At 40.7% G+C, this 12,194-nt stretch overlaps 1 protein-coding gene across 5 annotated transcripts in view; it reads right to left on the bottom strand.

Moving 5' to 3' along the window:
• The window catches only part of sugct (succinyl-CoA:glutarate-CoA transferase), a 449,184-nt gene that overhangs the window by 252,400 nt on the left and 184,590 nt on the right, over window positions 1-12,194 (bottom strand). For 4 of the 5 annotated variants that reach the window (XR_010961805.1, XR_010961804.1, XM_067981026.1 and 1 more), the window contains exon 12: window positions 8,625-8,727. Coding sequence is in view for 3 of the 5 variants with exons in the window: in XM_067981026.1 (XP_067837127.1) it covers window positions 8,625-8,727 (103 nt within the window). In the remaining 2 variants the exon portion in view is untranslated. Of the gene's footprint in view, window positions 1-6,683; window positions 6,809-8,624; window positions 8,728-12,194 lie in introns of those variants that run through there. The other variant, XM_067981040.1, reaches the window with a different exon arrangement.

The following is a 12,194-nucleotide window of genomic DNA, read 5'->3' as shown; positions in this document are numbered from 1 at the left end:
AGGGAAAGTGGAGAGTGAGGACATAAAAAACCTACAGGGGGATATAGACAGGCTGGGTGAGTGGGCGGAGATTTGGCAGATGCAATACAATATTGGAAAATGTGAGGTTATGCACTTTGGCAGGAAAAATCAGAGAGCAAGTTATTATCTTAATGGCGAGAAACTGGAAAGTACTGCAGTACAAAGGGATCTGGGGGTCCTAGTGCAAGAAAATCAAAAAGTTAGTATGCAGGTGCAGCAGGTGATCAAGAAGGCCAACGGAATGTTGGCTTTTATTGCTCGGGGGATAGAATATAAAAACAGGGAGGTATTGCTGCAGTTATATAAGGTATTGGTGAGACCGCATCTGGAATACTGCATACAGTTTTGGTCTCCATACTTAAGAAAAGGCATACTTGCTCTCGAGGCAGTACAAGGAAGGTTCACTCGGTTAATCCCGGGGATGAGGGGGCGGACATATGAGGAGAGGTTAAGTAAATTGGGACTCTACTCATTGGAGTTCAGAAGAATGAGAGGCGATCTTACTGAAACATATAAGGTTGTGAAGGGGCTTGATCGGGTGGATGCGGTAAGGATGTTCCCAAGGATGGGTGAAACTAGAGCTCGGGGGCGTAATCTTAGAATAAGGGGCTGCTCTTTCAAAACTGAGATGAGGAGAAACTTCTTCACTCAGAGGGTAGTAGGCCTGTGGAATTTGCTGCCCCAGGAAGCTGTGGAAGCGACATCATTAAATAAATTTAAAACAGAAATCGACAGTTTCCTAGAAGTAAAGGGAATTAGGGGTTACGGGGAGCGGGCAGGAAATTGGACATGAATTTAGATTTGAGATTAGGATCAGATCAGCCATGATCTTATTGAATGGCGGAGCAGGCTCGAAGGGCCGATTGGCCTACTCCTGCTCCTATTTCTTATGTTCTTATGTTCTTAAATACCGGTGGGTAGCTCAGCCACCAAGGAAAGCAGTTCATGTGCTTTTTGAGCCAAAAACAGTTTGGTCGCCAAAAACAGTGACTAGGAACTTATAACAATAAGTAAATTTGGTCGAGATACTATGGTTTGTGTAACATCAGTTTTAAGTAGCGCTCAAGCATCCTCCACTTTCACAAACCAGATTTTAGGCCATTCTTCCTGAGATTCTACATTCACGTGTACATGAAAGACACAACTATCTGTGGCATATTCTGTAAAGGAAATGATATTTTCCCCTGACTAAGCAGATGCTGCAAGTAGTTAAGCAGTTGAACCACGCTGTGCTTGCAAATGTCTAAGCTTTGGTCCTGCGATGACACTGCAAATTCTCTTCATTTTTAGTTATATAGCTATTATATGGAAAATTCCCATATAATATGACTCAATGGGACAACTTCTAGATGTCTATTCTCCTTGAACCTGGCCATCAGACTCAAGATAACTTGGACGAGATGCCAAAATTCCACTGGTTTCTAGAACAGCAAATCCATTCTATCTTACAGGAAAGCACAGGGTTGTTGCATCCACAAGGATTAAAAGGTCAGAAAACCTGGTTACTTGTTGGCATGTCAGAGGACTGGGGTGTGTACACCCACAGAAGAACCAACTGGTTCTGTATCTAAGGCTCGAATTGCTCCCATAGAAGTCATAAAATCCTGAACTTTTCATCCTAGATAGAGTACAGATCCAAACGCTGGATCCAAACTTAGCTGTAAGACTCCTTCTGAACCTTTAAGAGAAGCATTAATATTACTGGTAGATTATAGAAGGAGGCTGCTAAAACTCTCGAACCAGAATTTAAATCAGAATCTTTAAGATGAGGAAGGCCATTTGGTCCATCTTAATTCATCCATCCAGAGTAACCCTATACTACCCACACTGTTGCATCTGGTTATTTCCTAAATTATTCCGGGTTTTCATCTCCACCACTCTGCTCGGTAGTCTATTCCAAGTGTTGATCACTTTCTGCATCATGAAGAACCTTCTGATATCAGGCTTAAAGTTGCCTTTTATTGATTTGAACCCATGTCTCCTTTTCCTACTCACACGGTTTAATTTAAAGTAGTATTCCGGATTTACCTTTTCCATTCCCTTAACTATGATATATATCTCCATATCATCGCCTCTCAGACACTTTCTTACCAGGCTGAAAAGTCCAAGTCTCTCATGTCTTTCCACATAACCAGATTATCTGGTTGAGGGACACAGGGGGAACTCCCCTGCTCTTCTGCAAATAGTGCCATGGATATTTTAGGTTCACTTGAGAGGGCAGATGGGGTCTAGGTTTAACGTCTCATCCAAAAGATGGCACCTCCAACGGTGCAGCACTCCTTCAGTACTACACTGAGTGTCAGCTTAGATTACATGTTTAAGTCTCTGGAGTGGGATTGAACCCACAACCTCCTGACTCAGGGACCAGAGTCCTACCACTGAGCCTAGGCTGACATTTAACTAAATATCCCGAATACAATGGATTGTGCAACGGTTCCTTTTGCATTACAGATGCCTGTATGGGTAAACCACTGACCCTGATATACACTGCTCAATGCTCAAATTTTATAATATTAAATCATCTCAGCATTATTATTGCACTTCATTAGATGGATAGAATAGCTATCCACAATGTGCTTGTAAACTTTATGCTTATGATAAATAATGTATGTAAGCATTTGTGAAACACACAATCCACTTCACATGCTACATTCATATAATATAAACAAAAGCAAGACCCACAGGATATGAGGGCCACATGTGACAGATGATTCCAGATGCCCTTCAACAGCCACGCCTCGACTTTCACTGCCAAGTTGGAGCTTATGTCGATCTTATAGTTGAAATGTGACTGGGGAAAATATTGTGGCCAAGAAAAACAGCCGCAAGATAAAGACATGGACAGCACAAAACTTTGCCAAAAAAAATACCAAAAATATGTATGTACCGTATGTAAAACAAATATATCTGGCTTGATACTGATTGAAACTTAGATGAAGTTCCAATCTCTCCATTTCTTTTAACCAAAAGCAAATATACCAGTGGAAACAGTATTCCTTGTCCATGCAAACATATGTAAACTCCTAAAGTAATGCAATCTACATTAGTGCATAATTATCATTTTGAAAGACGAACTATAAGTAGAAATGCACAATGGTACATTTCTCATGATACACAACATATCAGAGTGTGCTCTTTCGCTGAAATTTTGTTTTTTAAAAATAGATGTTATATGGGGACAGGGCTGCGCAGCGAGGTGCCGCATGCCCTTTTCCAGCTGGGACACTTACGGGGTTATTTTTGAGGAGCTCCACTCCCAGCGTGGAGCCTCACTAGCTGTGAGTATGCGTCGCAGAATCGAAGACACTATCTCCAAGCCCTGCTCACATCTAGCAAGGTTTCAAGCCAGCAGTGAAACCTCACAAAATCACCTGCAGAAGGAGAATACCTTCAGCCTCTCTCTCCTGGATGCAATTGTCCTAGTGGAGTGAATGTGAGTGGTCTTGATCCAGTTCCGTGTGGCAATAAAAAAATGGTCCTAATTGGCAATCTCATTCAGAAAGGCCTTAAGAGTTGCTGGTGTGGGAATGGAAAAATTCACATCCCTGACATTTTACGAGTTTGTTTTTCAGGAGTACTTTCAATAATACATTGAAAAGCTTCAATTGTTGCTATTTGCTGTCTGTGAAGAGTGGGATAAACCTCATGTGTATAGGTCAGGAGTCTCACTTCTACAAGTTAAAGTAGTGAATTAATTCTGGGTGAGTTTCAATATTGTTTTTCCAATGGTGGAAGCATTGATCCATGAGTAATTTTTGCGTACTCATGCTGGATAATAAAATGCAAACTTTTTATATCTCCACAAAACTGGTCAGATTCACTAGCACAGCACCTCTGCCCACAGCCTGGAAGGTTCCGACTGCTGTATTTCTAAAGATCACCCAATAGCAGTTACTGCAGGCAAAGTTCACTGCACTGTTACAATCAAGGACCGCACCATTTAAAGATTACTTAAACTCATAGGAAAACTGCTACAGTTAATCAGAGATTATGTTCGACCTGGCGGGGGAGCTGTAATTTCATGGAAAAAGTTATCAAATAGGAGATAAATGAGCAATGCTGATCTTAGAGAGGGAAGCAGCAATGTGAAGAGGGAAGTGGTAATGTGAAGAGGGAAGTGGTCATGTGAAGAGGGAAGTGGTCATGTGAAGAGGGAAGTGGTAATGTGAAGAGGGAAGTGGTAATGTGAAGAGGGAAGTGGTAATGTGAAGTGGGAAGCGGTAATGTGAAGAGGGAAGTGGTAATGTGAAGAGGGAAGTGGTAATGTGAAGTGGGAAGTGGTAATGTGAAGAGGGAAGTGGTAATGTGAAGAGGGAAGTGGTAATGTGAAGAGGGAAGTGGTCATGTGAAGAGGGAAGCAGCAATGTGAAGAGGGAAGTGGTAATGTGAAGTGGGAAGCGGTAATGTGAAAAGGGAAGCGGTAATGTGAAGAGGGAAGTGGTAATGTGAAAAGGGAAGTGGTAATGTGAAGAGGGAAGCGGTAATGTGAAGAGGGAAGTGGTAATGTGAAGAGGGAAGCGGTAATGTGAAGAGGGAAGTGGTAATGTGAAGAGGGAAGTGGTAATGTGAAGAGGGAAGTGGTAATGTGAAGAGGGAAGTGGTCATGTGAAGAGGGAAGCGGTAATGTGAAGAGGGAAGTGGTAATGTGAAGAGGGAAGTGGTAATGTGAAGAGGGAAGTGGTAATGTGAAGTGGGAAGTGGTAATGTGAAGAGGGAAGTGGTAATGTGAAGTGGGAAGTGGTAATGTGAAGAGGGAAGTGGTAATGTGAAAAGGGAAGTGGTAATGTGAAAAGGGAAGCGGTAATGTGAAGAGGGAAGTGGTAATGTGAAGAGGGAAGCGGTAATGTGAAGAGGGAAGTGGTAATGTGAAGAGGGAAGTGGTAATGTGAAGAGGGAAGCGGTAATGTGAAGAGGGAAGTGGTAATGTGAAGAGGGAAGTGGTAATGTGAAGAGGGAAGTGGTAATGTGAAGAGGGAAGTGGTAATGTGAAGAGGGAAGCGGTAATGTGAAGAGGGAAGTGGTAATGTGAAGAGGGAAGCGATAATGTGAAGAGGGAAGTGGTAATGTGAAGAGGGAAGCGGTAATGTGAAGAGGGAAGTGGTAATGTGAAAAGGGAAGTGGTAATGTGAAGAGGGAAGTGGTAATGTGAAGAGGGAAGTGGTAATGTGAAGAGGGAAGCGGTAATGTGAAGAGGGAAGTGGTAATGTGAAGAGGGAAGTGGTAATGTGAAGAGGGAAGTGGTAATGTGAAGAGGGAAGTGGTAATGTGAAGAGGGAAGCGGTAATGTGAAGAGGGAAGTGGTAATGTGAAGAGGGAAGTGGTAATGTGAAGAGGGAAGTGGTAATGTGAAGAGGGAAGTGGTAATGTGAAGAGGGAAGTGGTAATGTGAAGAGGGAAGTGGTAATGTGAAGAGGGAAGCGGTAATGTGAAGAGGGAAGTGGTAATGTGAAGAGGGAAGTGGTAATGTGAAGAGGGAAGTGGTAATGTGAAGAGGGAAGTGGTAATGTGAAGAGGGAAGCGGTAATGTGAAGAGGGAAGTGGTAATGTGAAGAGGGAAGTGGTAATGTGAAAAGGGAAGTGGTAATGTGAAGAGGGAAGTGGTAATGTGAAGAGGGAAGTGGTAATGTGAAGAGGGAAGTGGTAATGTGAAGAGGGAAGTGGTCATGTGAAGAGGGAAGCGGTAATGTGAAGAGGGAAGTGGTAATGTGAAGAGGGAAGCGGTAATGTGAAGTGGGAATACCTACCTGAAGTGCCCTGACGATCTTAATTGACGCACTAGGCACCCGCCTGCCGGCAGTAATTGTGAACGCGACTTCCGGTTTCGGCTCCGCGGGCGCACCCAAAGGCGCCCATATTAAACCCGGAACTGGGTACATTCGAGCTGGGTTGCAGTCGCGCTACAAAAACCTATGATTTTCACTACCCACCTGCTCCTGGAGGTTCAAATTACTCCCCATGTGCTCCTCTGGCTCCACTTCCCTCTTCACCTTGCCACTCGCCTCATCACTCTTCACAGTACAACAACCCTCTTCACATTACCACTTCCTTCTTCGCATTGCCAGGAAGAAAATCATAGGTTTTTGTAGCGCGACCGCAACCCGGCTCCAACGCGCCCAGTTCCAGGTTTAACATGGGTGCTTTTGAATGCGCACGCGCAACCGAAACCCAGAAGTCACATCCCCAATTACAGCCAGCAGGCTGGTGCTTAGCACGTCAATCAGGATCATGGAGGTGCTTCAGGTAGGTACCAGGTTTCTTCCTCCCATCACTTGACTAAGCTACCTTCCTCCTGGTTCTCACTACACCCAGCAGTACTTCAAGTGAAGCATCCGAGAACCTAGGTGTTGCCTTTACTCCATGTGAATCCATGGCTTCACTTCCTCCTTTCTCCTCCAAAATCCATTTTTGTATTGGCCCTTTAAATAGTGGACTTCAGGTTGCATCATGCGGGTGCGCAGTATGCCCGCTGCGCAGCTTGGAGACACGAAACCCAGAAGCAAAATTAATTGCGATAGCAAATTCTGATGTGCTCATTTAACTTCTAGGTTTCCACTCAAAAATCGACCCACCCGCTCTCTTCCCGGCTCCAAGTTAAAATCATGTCCATGATGTCTGTGTCATATCAACTAACTGTCATTTGTAAATTGGTAGGTGAGCAACAGTTAATGAGAAACAACATTTAATTTTTATTAAAACGCAGGGTTTTGGGTCGTGTTCTCTGCTGATAGCCACTGTGAACTTTCCAACTATTTTCAGCACAATGGGTACCATGGAGGAGCTTACAAGGCTGAAAAACAACCAAAGAATTCTGATTAAATCAAAAACCACAAGAGTGCTGGCTCAACAGAGTATGGAAGACTGTAAGGCTGAGTTAGATGTCTGAAATCTCTTTGCAACATCTGTTATACCATATGCCCACTAAGTACAATTTTGAAAGAAAAAATTGAACAGGTAAACCTCATAGACCTTTATAGCTATAAGGAGACTGAGTGGGATGAGAGTGTTAAAGAGGGAGCATCTCTTTTAGCACTGCCTTTAAAACTCAAACATTTAAAACAAATTATGGTTTATTTTAACATCTTTTTCATTTTTTTCTATTTGTATATTTGTTCAAGATCTTTGTTCACTCAGTCCTGATGACATCATCAGAACAACCAGACTGACAGTTAAAGTGCCATGATCACGGATATTGGCAACTGACTTATTGTAAAATCAACTTCCCCATACTTGATAACTCTTCACAAATGAGATGGTCAACACACAGTTTTTAAACAAAAATATTCAAATTTACAGAAGTAGGCTGCAGAAAAGGGCTAATGTTAGTCACCAACGTTTTATGCCTGTTTTTAACTGTAGCGGTGGTGAGCCTCCTCTATAAACTATATAAGAACTTTTAGGAACAGGAAGAACATCTTTAGACTCAACAAGTCCGTTTCTTTTCCACAGGTCAACCTCAACTACCCACCTTCTCACTACATCCCTCAATCCCTTCTCTCTCCAGTAATGTGTCCAATTGTCTCTCGAACTCATTTACTGGGTCAGCTTCAATGATCTTCCCTGGTGACATATTCCACAACTAGCTAAGTTACCAAGGACTTTCCGTCTTACTCCTAACTTGCTGATGTTTAACACGTGTCCCGTGGTATTTGAACCCTTCATCACAGTGAACAGTTTTGTCAGTTCCCTTCATAATCGTGAAAATTAGATCACCTCTTTTTCAAGAAAACAAGCTCAAGTTTCTTAGCCTTTCTTCATACCTAGAATCATCTCTATTCCTTGTTTAAGTGTTCCCTCATGCACAATAATATCCTTCCTGTGTTTAGATGACTAGAACTGCACACAGTACACCAGATCTTTCCCTCACCAGCATATGAAATTAATGTAATACTCAATGCTGCACTCCTAAAGTCAGAATGGGAACACACTAAACATGACAACCAGGCCCCAGATAACTGTGAGCAATGCCACAGGAGATCAGCTAGTAATTAAATAATGTAGGAAACTCAGCTGGAACTGCAATGGGCTTGTCACATTATTTAACTAATTTTTTCAGGAACCTTCATACTTTCGTTATTTTTCTTAAATTCTTGACTTTATTTATTTAAATTATTTTTGTTCAAAGAATAATCTCACATTGTCACATAATCCAACATGGCCACCGTGTGTGTTTTTGCAGAGATCTGCATGGATGGCAAGGACCAACAATTCTACGTTATTACAGACACATGGACACAAAACGTTCAATATAGATTACTGTTACCTTTCTAAATCTTCTTGTTGCAAGCATGGGGTATTTTGTTTGCAAGCAAAGTTTACGGTTTTATGCCTTTTAGTTGGCATTTCTGACTTGGTCAATGCATCTGTTGAAAACCAAGAGTTGTACAGTTTCTGGTCACAGCCATCCAGCACTTTGTAAGAGATCAGTTTTTATGGATTAAGTGACTCTGCGAAGGATGCTAGGTATTGTTATTTGCTTCTTTCTAAATAGTACGCTGGTTAATTAACTAGTGAAACCGTATCAAAGCAAGAAGAGTTTCCATTTAGCTGCTGTTCCTTTCTGTTCCATATTCTATTTTGTATGTAAGATAAAACAAAGAACTGACCTGGGGTTCAGAGAATGCTTGTTGAATGCTGTTTATTGGACCATATGGTACACCACTACCTTCAAACAGTTGCAACCAGTCTTGTGTTGTCTTGTCTAAAAATCTAAGCATAAAAGAGTTCTGTGGTTTAAACATGATGTACTGATTTTGAAAATGTACAGCAGTATATCACTTAATTTGCAGTAGCCAGCAATAAAATAATGATACACATTTCTTTGCAAAACTAACCTCTGCCCTGAGGCTGAGAGATGATATTCTCCAGATCAGATGTTTCCTTGATTTGAATGCAACCAAAATTTTACAATGCAAGCAAAAATATATTGTCTATAGCAACTTAAATATTTTTTATGAATCTGCTTAATTTTAGCTTTCACAAATATTATTCCAAAGATAAATATTCATATTTGAAGTTAAACACAACAGTTTTTCTAAGCCTGAGGAAAGAAATTCAAATTCATATCGGTTTTAACAAAAATTCTGAAGCTGTATTTAGGCCTTTGTATCTGGAGGCTGTGTAAATGATAAGAAAATTACTTCGATATTAAAAATTAATGTCCAAAAGAGGGTTGGGTAGTTATAATTCGCACGGCGGTATGGGAAACAGGTATTTTGTGCCGCAGTGGAACATCCATCATCCTGACAGGAGGGTCAGTAGCTAGAGGGCACAGATTTAAGATAATTGGCAAAAGAATCAAGGGGAAATGAGGAGAAATATTTTTACGCAGTGAGTTGTTATGATCTGGAATGCACTGCCTGAAAGGGTGGTGGAAGCAGATTCATTAGTAACTTTCAAAAGGGAATTAGATATATACTTGAAAAGGAAAGATTTGCAGGGCTATGGGGAAAGAGCAGGGAAGTGGGACTAATTGGATATCTCTTTCAAAGAGCTGGCACAGGCACAATGGGCCAAACGGCCTCCTCTGTACTGTAAGATTCTACGATCCTCGATCCAATTATCTGCCAGAATTTTTGTGGGACAAAGCCTTGCTTGAGATGTCATCTCATTGCACAGGCCGTCAGGACTGACCTCTGCCTATCCGACATAATTCAACTTCACAGTCCATGAAAGACTAAATTCAATCTTTGTACTTTTCATTCATTCTCATGCCGAGAGTATTGCTCATGGAAGATGAAACTTTAGAATCTCTCATTTAGCTGCCAATTTCTATTTCCACCAAGCAGTCCCACAATTGTTAGAGATAATAGAGGTGTTGCATTTTTGGGTTTCTTTATTTTTTTCATTCCAGATATTTTTGCCTTCTGTCTTTGAGACCGCTCCCATAGGTGAGTTCCAGCTTCCTATGTCCCAGGAATTGTTTTCACTTGCCCAGATAACAAGATAAAATTCATAGTGTGGCCAGGGAACTAATAGAGAACCCTTTTGAGTTTACATCAGCTAATGATTTAATCGCACACATGCTCACATAATCTCCCTCACCTTCAGAAGGTGGCTGAATAGCACTACATAAAACTTTGACTTAGGTTTATTAACTGTCAAAGAAATTTATTAAGGAGTAGCAGAATAAGCGAATAGTAATAGTAACACAATGTATTATTTTACATTACTTATTACGCTTTGCTTTCTTCTAAAGTAGCAGAACATAATAAATAGCTCACAACTACAGTGCTAAACTGTGATGTAAGTAATTTTTCCTATGTAGCAGTTCTTTTCTTGGTCTCACCGTATATGGAAGCTAGCTGGCCTGACTATGGGCGGGAATTTCCTCAAAGCTGCTCCCACTCCGCCCAAACGGGGTTTTCCGCTGCACTTCTGGTGAAATTATGATTAGCTCCAAGGAAATTCCCGGCCTATCTCTCTTCCAAGGCTCCAAACAGATTGTCTTATTTGAAAAATACAGGCTGATCAATACTGTTTAAAAAAAACTCACCATGACCCAGTAAATTTAAATAACTGTCTGTTAAAATTAAAAAAAGGGCTGATAATCAGAAACATATATGAACAAATCACACAAGATGTTTATATTTGAATTGAATGGTTCCTCCCTAAATATCTGCCAGACAACAACCACTGATTGGTCAACAAGCATTTCAAAAATACACTGGAAAATTCTTCCGTGATCAAAACTGGTTTTTAACCTCTTATGTAGTATGATACAATTAGAGAAGCTCATACCAAACAAAATGTTAGACAAAAATGGTTCATTTTGTCACAGGATGTCCCTCTGTATTCATTTGCTTCATAAAGTGAAGATTTCATGACTTTCTCTAACTTCTTACCATAACCAAAGCATTCAAAATACAGTGAAAAACACAACAGAAAGAAAAACTCTTTAGTTAAGATAATTATTTCAGAAAAAAAGATACACGTGAGAACATTTCTTTTCTCGCCAACTTATTTTTGTCCATTTGCAAAATAATTACTTTTTCAAACTTATTGGACTTCACGCACCACATATCATTCCTTGACTGAGAGTAAGCTGGTAATCTGTCATGCTACTATCAGTGCATTGTCCCCAGACATGGAATCAAAAACAAAATACTGTGGATGCTGGAAATCTGAAATAAAAAAAGAAAATGCTGGAAATACTCAGCAAGTCAGGCAGCATCTGTGGAGAAAGAAAGAATTAACATTTCGGGTCGATGACCTAAGATTCTGACTTACTGAGTATTTCCAGAATTTTCTGTTTTTATGTCCCCAGACATGATCTTCATTAGCACCAACCCGAGATTGAGGCCACATCAAATGAAGAGCTGCGGGCATGAACCCATCATGTCACTCTGTGTCAATGCAAGAAAAATATATAGAGAGAGAAATAAAGTAGAGAGAGAAAAGACAAGAGTGAGAAAAATGTGAGAAAGAAATAGAAAAAGACTGAAAGAAAGTGAAACATTGAGAGAGAATGGTAGATGAAGAGAAAACCGAACAAAAGGGGAAGAAAGAGAAAGGGAGAAAGAAAGCAGCAGAAAGTAACAGAGAGAGATTGAAAGAGAGACAAAGCAAAATATTGAAAGAATAAGGGAGTAAGAGAGAAAGAGAATGGAAAAAGAAAAAGGAGGAATGAGGGAAACAAAAACTGGGAAACAAAGAAAGAGAAAAACAAAGCAAAAGAGAAAATATTGAGAGAAATAGAGAACTAGAAAGACAAAGAGAAACGAGACAGGCAATGAGACAAAGAAAGGGAAAAGAAAAAGTGAGGGTGAGAAAGACAATCCAAGAAAGAAAAGGGGGTTAGAAAGTGATCAAGAGAGTGAAATAGGGAGTGAAAGAGAAAGAAAGAGAACAAAGAGGAACAGGGAAGAAATGGAAGAAAGAGAAAATATAGAGAGATAAAGATAAATATAGAAACTGAAAGAGAAAAAAAGGCAGATAGAGAAATCTTCACTCCGCCTCTTCCCTCCCCTAGTGCTGATGCAGTGAATTTGGTACTACAACTGTACAGAGGAGACATGGCAGTAAGCATCAGAGCAGGCCGGTGTTTCTGGATCTGCTTAGATAGAACAAAAATAAAGTCGCTGCCAAGCCATCATGACTTCCAATTTCATTAGAAGTTGTTTTCCAGAGGGTTACAAATTTTTCCTCGTCACATTGCTATTCTTATCTAGACAAGT

Source organism: Heptranchias perlo, chromosome 3 (genome assembly GCF_035084215.1).
Source record: "Heptranchias perlo isolate sHepPer1 chromosome 3, sHepPer1.hap1, whole genome shotgun sequence".
Classification (NCBI taxonomy): Eukaryota; Metazoa; Chordata; class Chondrichthyes; order Hexanchiformes; family Hexanchidae; genus Heptranchias; species Heptranchias perlo.
Note: the sequence above shows the minus strand (reverse complement) of the source record. Positions and strands in the feature narration are given on the sequence as shown.